This window comes from Phocoena phocoena, chromosome 14 (assembly GCF_963924675.1).
Source record: "Phocoena phocoena chromosome 14, mPhoPho1.1, whole genome shotgun sequence".
NCBI classification, from domain to species: Eukaryota; Metazoa; Chordata; class Mammalia; order Artiodactyla; family Phocoenidae; genus Phocoena; species Phocoena phocoena.
The window spans coordinates 89851583-89862848 of record NC_089232.1 but is presented as its reverse complement, the minus strand read 5'-3'; the positions used below and the strand labels follow the sequence as shown (position 1 = coordinate 89862848).

At 50.9% G+C, this 11266-nt stretch overlaps 1 protein-coding gene across 1 annotated transcript; it reads right to left on the bottom strand.

The window, feature by feature from the left end:
- Positions 1-5540: 5540 nt before the first annotated feature.
- ALKAL2 (ALK and LTK ligand 2) lies at positions 5541-10185 on the bottom strand. The gene is made up of 4 exons (XM_065890868.1): positions 9927-10185; positions 8519-8572; positions 8353-8433; positions 5541-5605 (listed from the first exon to the last, which is right to left on the bottom strand). The coding sequence occupies exons 1-4, from the start codon at positions 10183-10185 to the stop codon at positions 5541-5543; spliced, it is 459 nt and encodes a 152-aa protein (XP_065746940.1).
- Positions 10186-11266: the final 1081 nt, after the last annotated feature.

Sequence of the window (11266 nt, the reverse complement as noted above, 5' to 3'; positions counted from 1 at the left end):
CCCGGGTCCAGCCCTGCTGCGGCCCAGGCTCGTTCCCACAGGCCCGCATTCTCAGCCAGGTGTCACAGTGTCGCCATTCCCTAGCCAAGGCCGCAGCCCTTTTTTCAGTTGACTCACTGTTTCTTACCTTAAAAAATAATTGTAGATGGAAATCAGTTGTTGCGTTTGGTGGACGAATAAATAAAAATGTCTGATTCAGCCAGTTTATGGGGTAAGTGTTCTTAGACTAGTTGAACCTCCCACTTTGCCCCAGTTACAAAAATAGTGGAACAAAGAAAATCGTAGAGCAGCAAGATAGAACATAATGAAGTAAAGCATCTCTGTAAGGCTCGGCAGCATCTGCGCCCATCGGCACTTCCAGGAAGCTGCACTACCTCTTCCCTCTGTGTGGACGGGGCCCCTGCCCTGCACTCCCTCTTGATGCCAGGGCCTGGTGTCCAGTGCTGTTGGTGAGAAGTGTTCACACACATGCACAGTGCACACTTGTGCACCGACAGGACAGGAAGGAGGAAGAATTGCGTGACTCATCTTCAGCACCTTCACTCCTTAGTTTGTGTCTGTCTAGCTGATTTCATAAGGAAGTCACCTTGTGTTCCCGTTTGAACCACTTTGCCTCTGGAAACGTAATTATGTCCGGGAAGAAGGACACTTGTGTGCTGGTTTACCTTAGGGTCAGTGTGGGGACCACGTCTGCTTTTACATGCGTGTGATTAACCTGAATGTCAAATATAGATCAGCTTAGGTGGGAAAAAAATAATAAGTGGGGAAAAAGTCCTTTTATGTTGGAATGCTTAAATATTGATATGTTAAGTATTCTTTTATCAGTGCTTAGTTTATAGGCAAATATAGGTAATTTCTGTGCACTTGGAGATAACTGATCTAAAATTCATATGAATATATGTCAGAAAAGATTGTTTTCAAATAAACTGGGGAAATTACAAAACTACAGCTAAGTACAAGTCTGGTGTCTGCCTGTTTTTCTACTGACAGGTGGAGAAGAATCAGAAAGCATTGCCTCCACTGTCCCTTTTGGATGATGTGTGATGTGTGCCTGTCTGCCCCGTGCCGGGCAGCACCCTAAGCGGCGTAAGCGCCTAAGTAGGCACGTTGCTTCCACTCAAGTAATATGTTCATGGGAGAAGCTGGCAGCCCTGCAGCCACAGCGGCCTTGCCTGCGCCCCATCCTCAGTGGAGTGTGGGTTCTCCTTGGGGCCAGCACCCCAAGGCAGACCCCTGTGGATGGCTAGATGAGGGACAGCTTTTCTCCTCTCGGTCTTCAGCCCAGTTCATCGTTGATGACCCGAAGTCCCGGGAGGACTCGGGGTCACGGACCGGTCTGAGTGACGGTCGCTCAGAAGCAGGGAGAGTTCAGAGGAACGGCTTCTGGTCCTCAGTATCACAGGAGCCCCAGACGGGGGACCTTCGGTCCTGAGCTTACTCGGGCCTGAGGGATGAGCAAGGTGTCTTTCCCACCAGGCCACCGGGGGCGGCAGACTCAGGGACACCGGGGAGGTGGCGGCAAGAAGGCTGGCCAGGCGTGTGTGTGGTGGCCTGCGGGGTCGCTCCATGAGGGCTTATCCGGAAACGTGGGAGGATTGAGAATTTGATAATGGTAGCTTTAAAAAGTAAAGAATTGAGGGAAAAAGTCTACCTGCAACTAGGAAACAGGAAAGTAAAGCACTTCAAAAATTACACCCTAGTGCCCTAATCGTTCAGTAATTGCTTAATACTCTCAAAGTAAGGAAATTTCTTACTCTTTTCTGTTCCTTTATGTTGATGAATAAATCTCTCTAGTTCGTTTTCTTTAACATTTACACACATGTCTTAAACACAGACCCTCAGACAAATCCTAGGGTTCCTAATTGACTTTGTCCTTAGGCTGTATCCAGACTAGGGCTCATGGAACAGAAAACCTCGTTGCTGAATTCACTTGTCTGAAAAATTAGATCCAGTCAGATTTGTTCAAAATATATCTACCTGTAAAAATCTGGAGCTTTTTGGAAGTCTTAAGGTCCCTCTTAGTTTAGCGTTTCCATTACAAGGTCACACAGGAAATACGGAGTTTAGTGTTTCCATTACAAAGTCATACAGGAAATACGGATGCAACCTTATTTGAAATACTCGCTACCAAACACGTACGTTAAGAAATATGTCGCCAATATATAGTGCCACTCTTTTTAAAAAATGCTAATGTCCCTTACAAGAATTCATAGCTTTCTCGTTTTATTTATTTATGCCTTTTATATTCTGTGATATCCTGCCAGTATTTCAGTCTTTTCAGAAGATTTGTAAATCATGAATGCCCACTGATGAACTTGTTCAGGAGTAAAGAGTCACTCTGAAGACTTCATTATAACAAACACTTCATTTATTACTTGCGTTTTATTTACAGTATGTACATATTACACAGCATCTAGATACTATCTTACATTTATTATACAAAGGACAAATGAAAGTAGCCTGGGCGTGTACACAGATTTACACTCCAATGTCTCCACAACTGAAGCTCTTTTCTGTCTCTTTTTATTTATTTATATTTTTTAAATTTTTCATGCAATTCCAAATGATACTCTGGGCATTTAATTGTAAAAGTAATAAAATATTAAATAATACCATATGCTATATGAAAATATAGTTCTAGATTCTGCTTATGCTTCTCAAGAAGTATTTGTGACGTCACCTAATCAGGAAAAGGAGAAATCTCTCCGCCGTTTCACAGCATGACACATCAAGCGTGGAGCATCCTCCGGCCGTCTAGAATGACCGGCGGCGAGCATTACTGTCGGGCACACCCATTTACTGACTCTGTGCCCACAGACGGTGTCAGCATACAAAACTCAAGGTAAAGGAATTATGGGAGAGGCTGTCTGCAAAAATAAATCTCTGTTCATGGGGCGTGTCCAGAAGGCAGTGGGCTCTGCCCTGCTGGTCTCCAAGGCACTTCTCACGGTCCCGGGCCGCTGCTCGTCCGCGGCGCTCTGCTCGCTGCGAAACAAACACGTTTGGGTTCAGAGAATGATTCACAGTTGCTTACTGATTCTGGAAGACCTATACATTCAATTACGTGTAACATAATGTGTGCATAGATGTGAGGTATTGCAGTCTGCGTGTTTCCCTGTGTGCCAAAATGTGTGTATATTTTATTCTGGAAAGTAACTCGGTGCTCACGGGCCTGCTGCGCTAAAGGGATGGAAATCATCACAAACGAAGAGAGAATGCTTGTTAGGGTTTGAAGAACGGTGCTCAGTGTTGATGCGTCCGCCGCCAAGTCCTCGGTAGTTCAGTCCACGCTGATGTGGGGCGATCCTGGGTTGCTCAGAATAGGCTGCATTTTGTAGAGCGAGCTGGATACTTGTTACTCAAAACTCCGTTTCTCTGAAAATATTCCAGGGCTCAGGCTTGTAACTTACTGGAGCGGCAAGTCCAGGTAGTGAAGGGGTGTGTCTGGGAGGCTCTCCTGCTGTGTGGGAGGATGGCTGCGAAGCTACAGCTTCTCTTTGGCTCGAGGAGATCAGGTCACGAGTTTCAGCAAGAAGGAGCAAAGGGCTCAGGCTCGGGCTCTGCACTGAGACCACAAGTGTGGAGGGTCCCTGTGCTCGGACCCCTCTAAAGACCCACTTCTTTCAGACTTAGCCTTTAAGAAGTTGAGGCTCTGGTCTGGAGTAGGAAGAGGAGTCTTACCCTGCAGCTTTGTTGTGACATCTTCATGTGTTAGGACGGCGGAAGAAACGTATGTGGACGCAGCTTATGCCACTTAAGGAAAACCTGCTGCTTACGCAGGATGTGTGCTCTGCCCTCCGGGACATCAGGGTACACAGAAACCCTTGACTGTCTGCGTCGTCACCAGCCAGTTAAGACTTTGCTACTGTGGTTTAGAACTTCTGGAGTTGGAAGAAGTTAATCTTCTTAAATGTTATAAAATTATTTTAGCAGAAGTATCTGTATTTTAAACTACCCACTTCTTGACCAAAGTGAACACGGTTACCGACGGCGGTGACCAGTGCGATGTGGGTCTCCGTGTTGTGTTGGGAAAGCCCTGGTGTGCCCGTCCTGAGACGGTGCAGAGGTAGGTCCACGCTCGGGAGCAGTTCCACGGAAGCGTAGGCTCCTGGGTACCATTACTCTCGTCTTTTCGCTCCGGGGAGCTGTCTCTGCAGGAGAGCAGTCTTTGGGGAACCGCTGTGGGGAAGCAGGGGGTTAGCTCGCAGGCACAGAGACAGGAAGCCTGTGGCCTGAGCGGTTCTTCGGTGGATGTGGACGCTGGGCATCTGGTCTCCCCACTTGTGAGTAGATGGCGGTTGTTTTCCAGGGATGTGCCTGGTTCATCTTTGGAAATAGTGATGCTTTAACTATAAAGAAATGCTTAATGAAAACAACATTCTCATCTCCCCGGGCAGGTACTGTGGGAGACTTACAAGAATCCATTCATTGCTTTAAAAATAAGAAGTTTTCTGTTTGCCATGTGGGCAGTGGAAGAGAAACTGGACAGCATTCAGATGAGAAGTGAAGGTGGAGGAATTTCTCAGCTTTGGCATTAAAAACTGTGCTTTCACTTCCCCCACATAGAAAGTGTTATACAAGTTTCAGTGAGCTTGGGGAAAATGTGGGATGATACCCTCCACTAACCACTTGTTTCACTGAACCCCCATTTGCTAGTGGGACTCCTGATGGGAAGAAGCAGCGCTAAGGACGCAGCTCAGGGCAGCACCCACTGCCCGGCTGACCCCGAGCATCTGTGCAGACGTTGTTCGGCGCAGCCTTCGCCACAGTGAGCACCCCTCCTCCACTCACAGGAGGCGAAGGGACAGCCATCTGACTGCAAGGTAGACCCCGCATCTGGCTGTGCCTAGCACACAAGACACACAGCTAGTGTCCAGTTGTGAAGTTACAGTTTGTGGCTGAAATCGATGGCATTTGTGTCAGGAAAATAAGACCTTTCAGCCCATCCCTTGACTCTTGCTGAAGTTAGCGTTGTGTGTTACATGTCAGCCCTCAAGAGGCCAAGGTAAAAAGTTTAGCTCATAAACTCAATGTGTATTTATATTTTTACCATCAGAGGCTTTTTAAAAATAGCTTTGATAGAAACATTTGAAGAGGATGCCTATTCTTAGCTGTTCTTTTCAAGTGTATTGGTATAATGACAGAATTCAGTGCAAACACTCGCCGGATATGTCGCTAAAATTCGCATGGATATGGTTAGTCATGTACTCACCTATGAGTGTTTGAATGAAAGCCTAGAAGTGGGTGGGCGGATACACACCATGTCCCGCACTGAAGTCAGTAGCCAGTGGGCTGTGTGCGGGTTAACGTGAGCTCGGCCAGCGTGCCCTCCTGCGACCAGGTCTCAGTGGCTGCCTGGGGTGCTGTGTGTTTACTACTGACCAGTACCTAGAGCTACTTTGAGTGTTCTGTCAACCTTACTCAGAGTAAGGCTACTTTACCCAAAGAATGACTGTCTCTAAACTCCCATGAATTTTTCATGTCCCAAATGCATCCAGTCTTTGGTGTGTGGGCCACAGCGACTGGGCTGTCAGCTTACCTTATCCCTCCATGCACATCGGACTGACAGCCAGCCGAGTAAGAAGCCGGGCGCATCTCTTATAGTCTACAAGGGAAATAAATCACAGACCCTCGTCAGCTACCTCAACAACTTAAATGAACTGCATTCACTTTAAACAAGCATAGCAACTGCTAAAGCCATTCATTCCTTTAAATATTCTGAATTCCTTGGAAACAATACATAGACTGTCATCTGCAATCACGGCTGGAAGTTGTTGATTTAATAATTTATGGTGCCTCGGGGCCTTTAGCATCACGTGACAGAAGTTAAATGATGTAACTGGGAGGCTGTGGGAAGTGGGGATGCAGAGTCTCCCACGCGGCTGCTCTCTGCCTGTTTTCTTCTCGCAGTAGCTGCTGGGCTCATTAAAACAGCTTTCGTTTTGCTTCCTAGAGTACGGTCGGTCTTCCCGTGCCCGGTGTTACTTAACTTTTAGGTCACGTGCAGGCCGAGTCCCCTTTTGAGTTAATCATAACACAGAGCCTTCCGCACAGAAATTCTAAAGACCGTGGATTAACAGCCAAGGGCCAGAGCAAAAAACCTGGCTGGACAATGGAGGGAAGCAAGAGCTGATTTCTGAGCGCAGACTGGTTTTCCTAGGTATCTCGTATGGTTTCCTGTTTCGTCAGTCTCACAGGTGCTGCCTCAGAGGACACAGCAATCACGCCCATAAAGGCCTTCCTCAATATGAAGTTCAGTTCTCAAGAGTCACAGAATCCTACTTAAAGATGGAAGAATTCATGCTCTTAGCTGAAATTCTGAGTGAATGCGTAAATTGACAGCAATAAATACGCACAGCATGTCTGTTAGGCAAGCACCTAAGCCTTCTAAAAACACACCCGCTAAATATCTAGAGGACGTAACAGTTTGGGCTCAAAGGAAACAATTATGTGACAGCTGGAGGCAGGGTCGTCAGGATTCCTGGCTTTTCTGCTCTTCTTCAGATGTGCCATGTTTTTTAGGATGTGCTTTTCCTGAAGAGACCACATGTGGAAGCGGCGGACTGTAGGAGCTCAAAGGAGATAACTGGCACTTGCCACACACCCCGAGATCCTGAGGGCGACCACGACCCCGCTGGGCCACATGTTCTCCACCCTGATGTCCACCTGGGGTCCCTTAAGGTGCAGACTTTTCTCAGCAGGTGTGGTGGACTCACAAGTCCTGCTCTTCCCGAGAGCTTACCCCAGGACCACACCTTGAGTGAGAAGGTCTGTGGTTCCTTCTGTCTAACCGGCCAGGATTCTGGGAACTGTCGTATGCAGGCTTGAGCAGCACAGACGTGGTCAGGTTGGCTCTGCAGCTCTTTATGGGCTGAGAGAGGTGGGACCCACACAAGCAGCCACTTGTCCAGGGCACAGATCTGCTTCCAGGCCCAGGGGCATTTCTGACCGGTCCTGGTCCCACTGCCTCACCTTATGGGTTACTAGGAGCTTGGTGGCGGCCCACTCAGCAAAGGAGGCAGCAATGTGGGTGGCGCCTGCGATGGGGCACACGCAGCCTAAGTGCCTTGTCTGTCTCCTTGTCCGTGAATGAAAGGATTCAAGCAATGACCCTAAGGGTCACTTTCAAATTTAGAATCTATGATCCTATTATTGTAAAACAAGATTTAATATAAAAATATATACATACTGAAACAAAATGAGAAGGTTCTCTGACCCCTAGAAGCAGGTTAGTAATTCTCAAACAGAAGGTGATTCCATTTCAGAGGAAGGAAAGAGGGAAGTGAGGTGTCCCAGGTCCACGTGGCCTGGATGAGAGGGTGAGCCTGGAGCACGGAGCTTCTGGGACACGGGTGCCACCCGTTGACTCGTGCCACTGTCCCCGTGGTAGCCTTGAGCGGGACCACGTCAGCTCCCTCCTGAAGGCGCTCCCTGTCTGCCTGCCACGTTTGGGGACGTGCGAGACAAGGAGCTCCGTAAAGGGATGCTGTTGCCTGCACAGAGCAGCTTCCCCTTCATGGAAAGGGGCTTATTGTTTTGAGCAGGACGGGCAGGTCTGGTCTGCTGCCCCTTCGGACAGTCCTGAAAGCAGCTCCTAGGAGACCTGCCGTATTTGTACAACTGCCCTCCTGTGAGCCTTAAATAGAAGGAAAGTTGTGGTCCCTACACACAAAGAAAAGTTGGTGCAGGGCTCTAGCATATGTCCCTCTAGCTAATCAGTTACTTGTCATCATTGTATGTTTTGTGAAGGGCACAAGAAAGCACTTTTGGGGGAATGAGCGCACTTGCTGTGGATGAACCGGGAAGTTCCAGCTGAGAGCCAGACGGAAAAGGGCACCTGCGTTTCTGAGTTAGTGAGGAAGCCAAGTAGAAGAGCAGGAGTTTGAAATAGCAGTAAAATTCCTGGGTGATGGGGTTACAGTTACTGGTGGAAACGGAAAGTCTCTGGCCAGGGCAGTGGGGATGGCCCAGGGCCAACCATAGTTACCTTACACCCTGCAGTAGTCATTTTAGCAACTCCTTTGAAACATTTGTTCCACTGTCAGAGTTGAGTGGATACAAGGACAGGCATCAGACCAGAATTCGAGAGCGTGCATGGAGGAGTCCAGCCCCTTCCAAGAGCCGATTCATTCCAATGACTGTGAACCACGTTCCGTTTGGCACTAGCTGCTGCTGCCTGCGGTTATCTTAAGCGGGCTCCTCACCCCAGCCCCGGACTGTATAGTCAACAGGGAGTAGTATTAGCAAACCTGGGTTACAGAAGGGAGGGGCCTGTTCACCTAGGTGGAGGGGCCTGAAGCCTCGTCTACACTGTACCGGCATTTCTAAAGCGAGTTGGATGCGGTCACTTACAGGTGGGGATGGCGCAGTCTCGGGTGTTGTGGTAAAGCCTGTGGAAGTGTTTGCTGCACTTTGGGCTGAAATAAAGAGGACCTGGAACGTGGAAGAAGAAACAGACTGTGAGGGCTGCGGGATGCCAGAAGCTGGGGAGCGGCGAAGTAATGCGTGGAAAGCCTACCTGTAAGATGTTTCAGAAACTTGTCTTTCATCCTTAGATCTCGAGGAACAATTTCTGTTTGAGGGAAAGTAAGTTAATTATTCAATTGCCTGAAAGGAGCATGTTTTCATGTGATCCGAAGTGAATGTTTAAAGTTACTGGAAATTCTGCCCTGAACACAGCAGCCCCGTGATTGCAGTACGTGACAATGTGAAGACGGGTGATAGGGCACATTTTCCTCAAATCATATTAACTGCTCTCCCAGCTCCGGTATTAACGCCCAGTCTCCACCACTAGGATAGAGGCAGGGACTGTAAAGTTATAGGAAAAGAAAGGGGTGTGTGTGTGGTGTGTGTGTGACAGTTATCTTCCAGTGAATAAATCACTCGTAGACAGTTTCATCTTGAAGAGCTTGGGAATCAAATTCAACAACCTCTCAAAGTTCTAGGAAGAAAACCTGATCTCATACTTCAAACAAAAAATTTGCTATAGGTATATATTCTTCGAGGTATATATTTAGAAAAAGGGTTAGTTGCTGTCAAAACCACTTGTTATGAAGGCTGGTGTGAATGCATGGAAACAGACATTAACCTGGTTGGATGAGATAAAGGTACAGTTCCCAGGGAAAGACTGACTGTACCGGCACAGCGCCTAGTTAGTGTTGGTAACTAACCTGACTGACGTTCCTTCTGATTTCAGCCTTGTTTCTGCTTTTTTTTTTTATAGCCATCTGGATTCATTTTCACTCACCTGTTCTGCACTAGTAATGCGATGGCACGTGTTCACACTACCACCAATTCCCCTCATCTGAAGAGGGAACGTTTCCATAAGAATCTTACTTGCAAGGGTTAGACATCTCCTAAATGTCAGTCTTCATTTACAACTAACTTTAGTCAGTCTATATAAAATTGACCTTATCATATTTGACCTAATTGTGTCATGAAAGCATTAAAAGCTTTCATGCTTTCCTTGGTAATATCCCAAGGGGCAGCCACTCTGGGAAGGCTCTGCCATGGGGAGGGGGGGCGGGGAATGGGAATTTCTGTCTCAGTTGAAACCGCTTTGCTGAAAATATTTCCATTTCCAAAATAACAGATGACAGTTCTATGCTGAAATTACTGACCTAGGCAACAACTCACATGTCTTAGAAGTGGGTGAGGGGTAGTTATGTTATCTGCCAGGCATCATTCATGGAATTCCTATTTCCTTCTCTAAAAAACATATTTCCCAGTTTTTTTGACGGTCAAAATGTATTTATGTTTTAAAAATACGTACGTGGCCTCAAAGACAATTCTATTTCCAAGCAAGTACTAGTTCTAGCGTCTCCTGAGACAGGACAGGCGGACCCGCCGTCAGCACCGCACACACCCGAGACGCCTTGGGAAGCGGTCCACTCCGTCTACACAGCCACGCGGGCGGGGACACTCACCCACTCTCTGCTCCTCCGGGTAAGCCCCGTAGTCCGAGACCTCCCTGCGGCCCAGGGTGTAGTCCTGCCGGCCCGAGAGCTGCAGCCTCTTGGACTCCCCCGAGTGGTACTTCCTGAGCTCCTGGACGATCTCCACGATGAGCTGCAGCAGCGTCTGCCTGTCCGCGGCCTCCCGGGTCTCCGCGACCCCCCGGCCGGGCCCCGCCGCCCCCAGCACGAGCAGCAGCCCCAGGAGGAGGGGACGCCCGGGTCCGCGCATCCTGCGCTCGGCCAGGCTGGGCGGATCCGACGCGCTCCCGGAGCTCGGCTCGCTGCAGGGACAGGGGTGCGGGGAGACCCGGACAGCCAGTCGGCGGGGGGAGCGGGAAGGGCGGGAGAGGCCACTCCCCTCGGTCCACGCGCCCCGGCCCTGCGGACCCAGAGGACGCCCGCCAACCCAGTGGACGGACGCCCCGCGCCGTCCCGGGCCTGGAGGGCGGGCGGGGGCCCGGCGGCGGAAGGCTGGGCCGCGGTCTCCACGAGGACTCGCCCTCCCCGAGGTCCCACGCGCTGATGCTGAGAGCAAGCCTTGGGTGCGCCCGCCCTCCGCGCGCGGGCGACACGGGCCCTGGCCGCCTTGCGCCCGCGTCCCGCCCCCGCCGCCGGCCTCCGAACTTTCCTGGAAATGGCGCATCGCCGGCGCCCCGCGGCTCAACGCGTCGCCACAACTTTCCGGCCCCTTTAGACGCCGAGCGGGGCGGCAGCGGCCGCTCGGAGGGTCGGGCCCACACCCATCTCCCTCGGGGAGCGGCCGCGCTCAAGTTTCCAGCAGCGCCTTTGTGTGGCGGTCGCCCCCTCCTCCCGCTGTCCCCGATTCCCCCCCCCCACCCCGAGGAGCTCCCGCGCCGGGACCCTCGCCCCGGCCGCCCGCTGGGCCAGGTTCTGGAAAACCCTTGGCCCCCTGTGACAGGGCCCGGCCCACACCTGCCCGGCTGCGCGCAGGAGTCCGGCCGCATTACCTGTCCCCGCGCCCCGGAGCCGCGGGCGTCCTCTGGCGTCTGTCCCGGCGTCTGTCCGCGCGCCCCAGAGCCGCGCGCCCCGCTCGCTACTCCATGCCCGGCGGCGCCCGGGCCGGCGGAGCGCACTGGACGCGCGGAGAAGGGGACGCGGTGCCTCGGCAGCTCCGAGCTGGGAACCCGCGCTTGCCTGGGGTGCGCGCCGGCAGAGTCCGGCCTCGGACCTCGGGGAGCCTCTTATCCCCGCGGCCGCCGACGTCAGGAGGGTCCCCGAGGGCCCGGCGCGGGGCTTTAATTAGAAGCCGGTGAAGTGTTCGTATCCCCGCGCGGATCTTCGTCAGACAC

Bases quoted from the DNA above. Each gene is read 5' to 3' on its own strand.
- ALKAL2 (XM_065890868.1), bottom strand. From the start codon at position 10,185: ATGCGCGGACCCGGGCGTCCCCTCCTCCTGGGGCTGCTGCTCGTGCTG. The intron at 8,573-9,926 runs GTGAGTGTCCCC...TCCCTCAAACAG, and splicing joins CCCGGAGGAGCAGAGAGTGG to AAATTGTTCCTCGAGATCTA. The intron at 8,434-8,518 runs GTAGGCTTTCCA...TCCACGTTCCAG, and splicing joins GTTTCTGAAACATCTTACAG to GTCCTCTTTATTTCAGCCCA.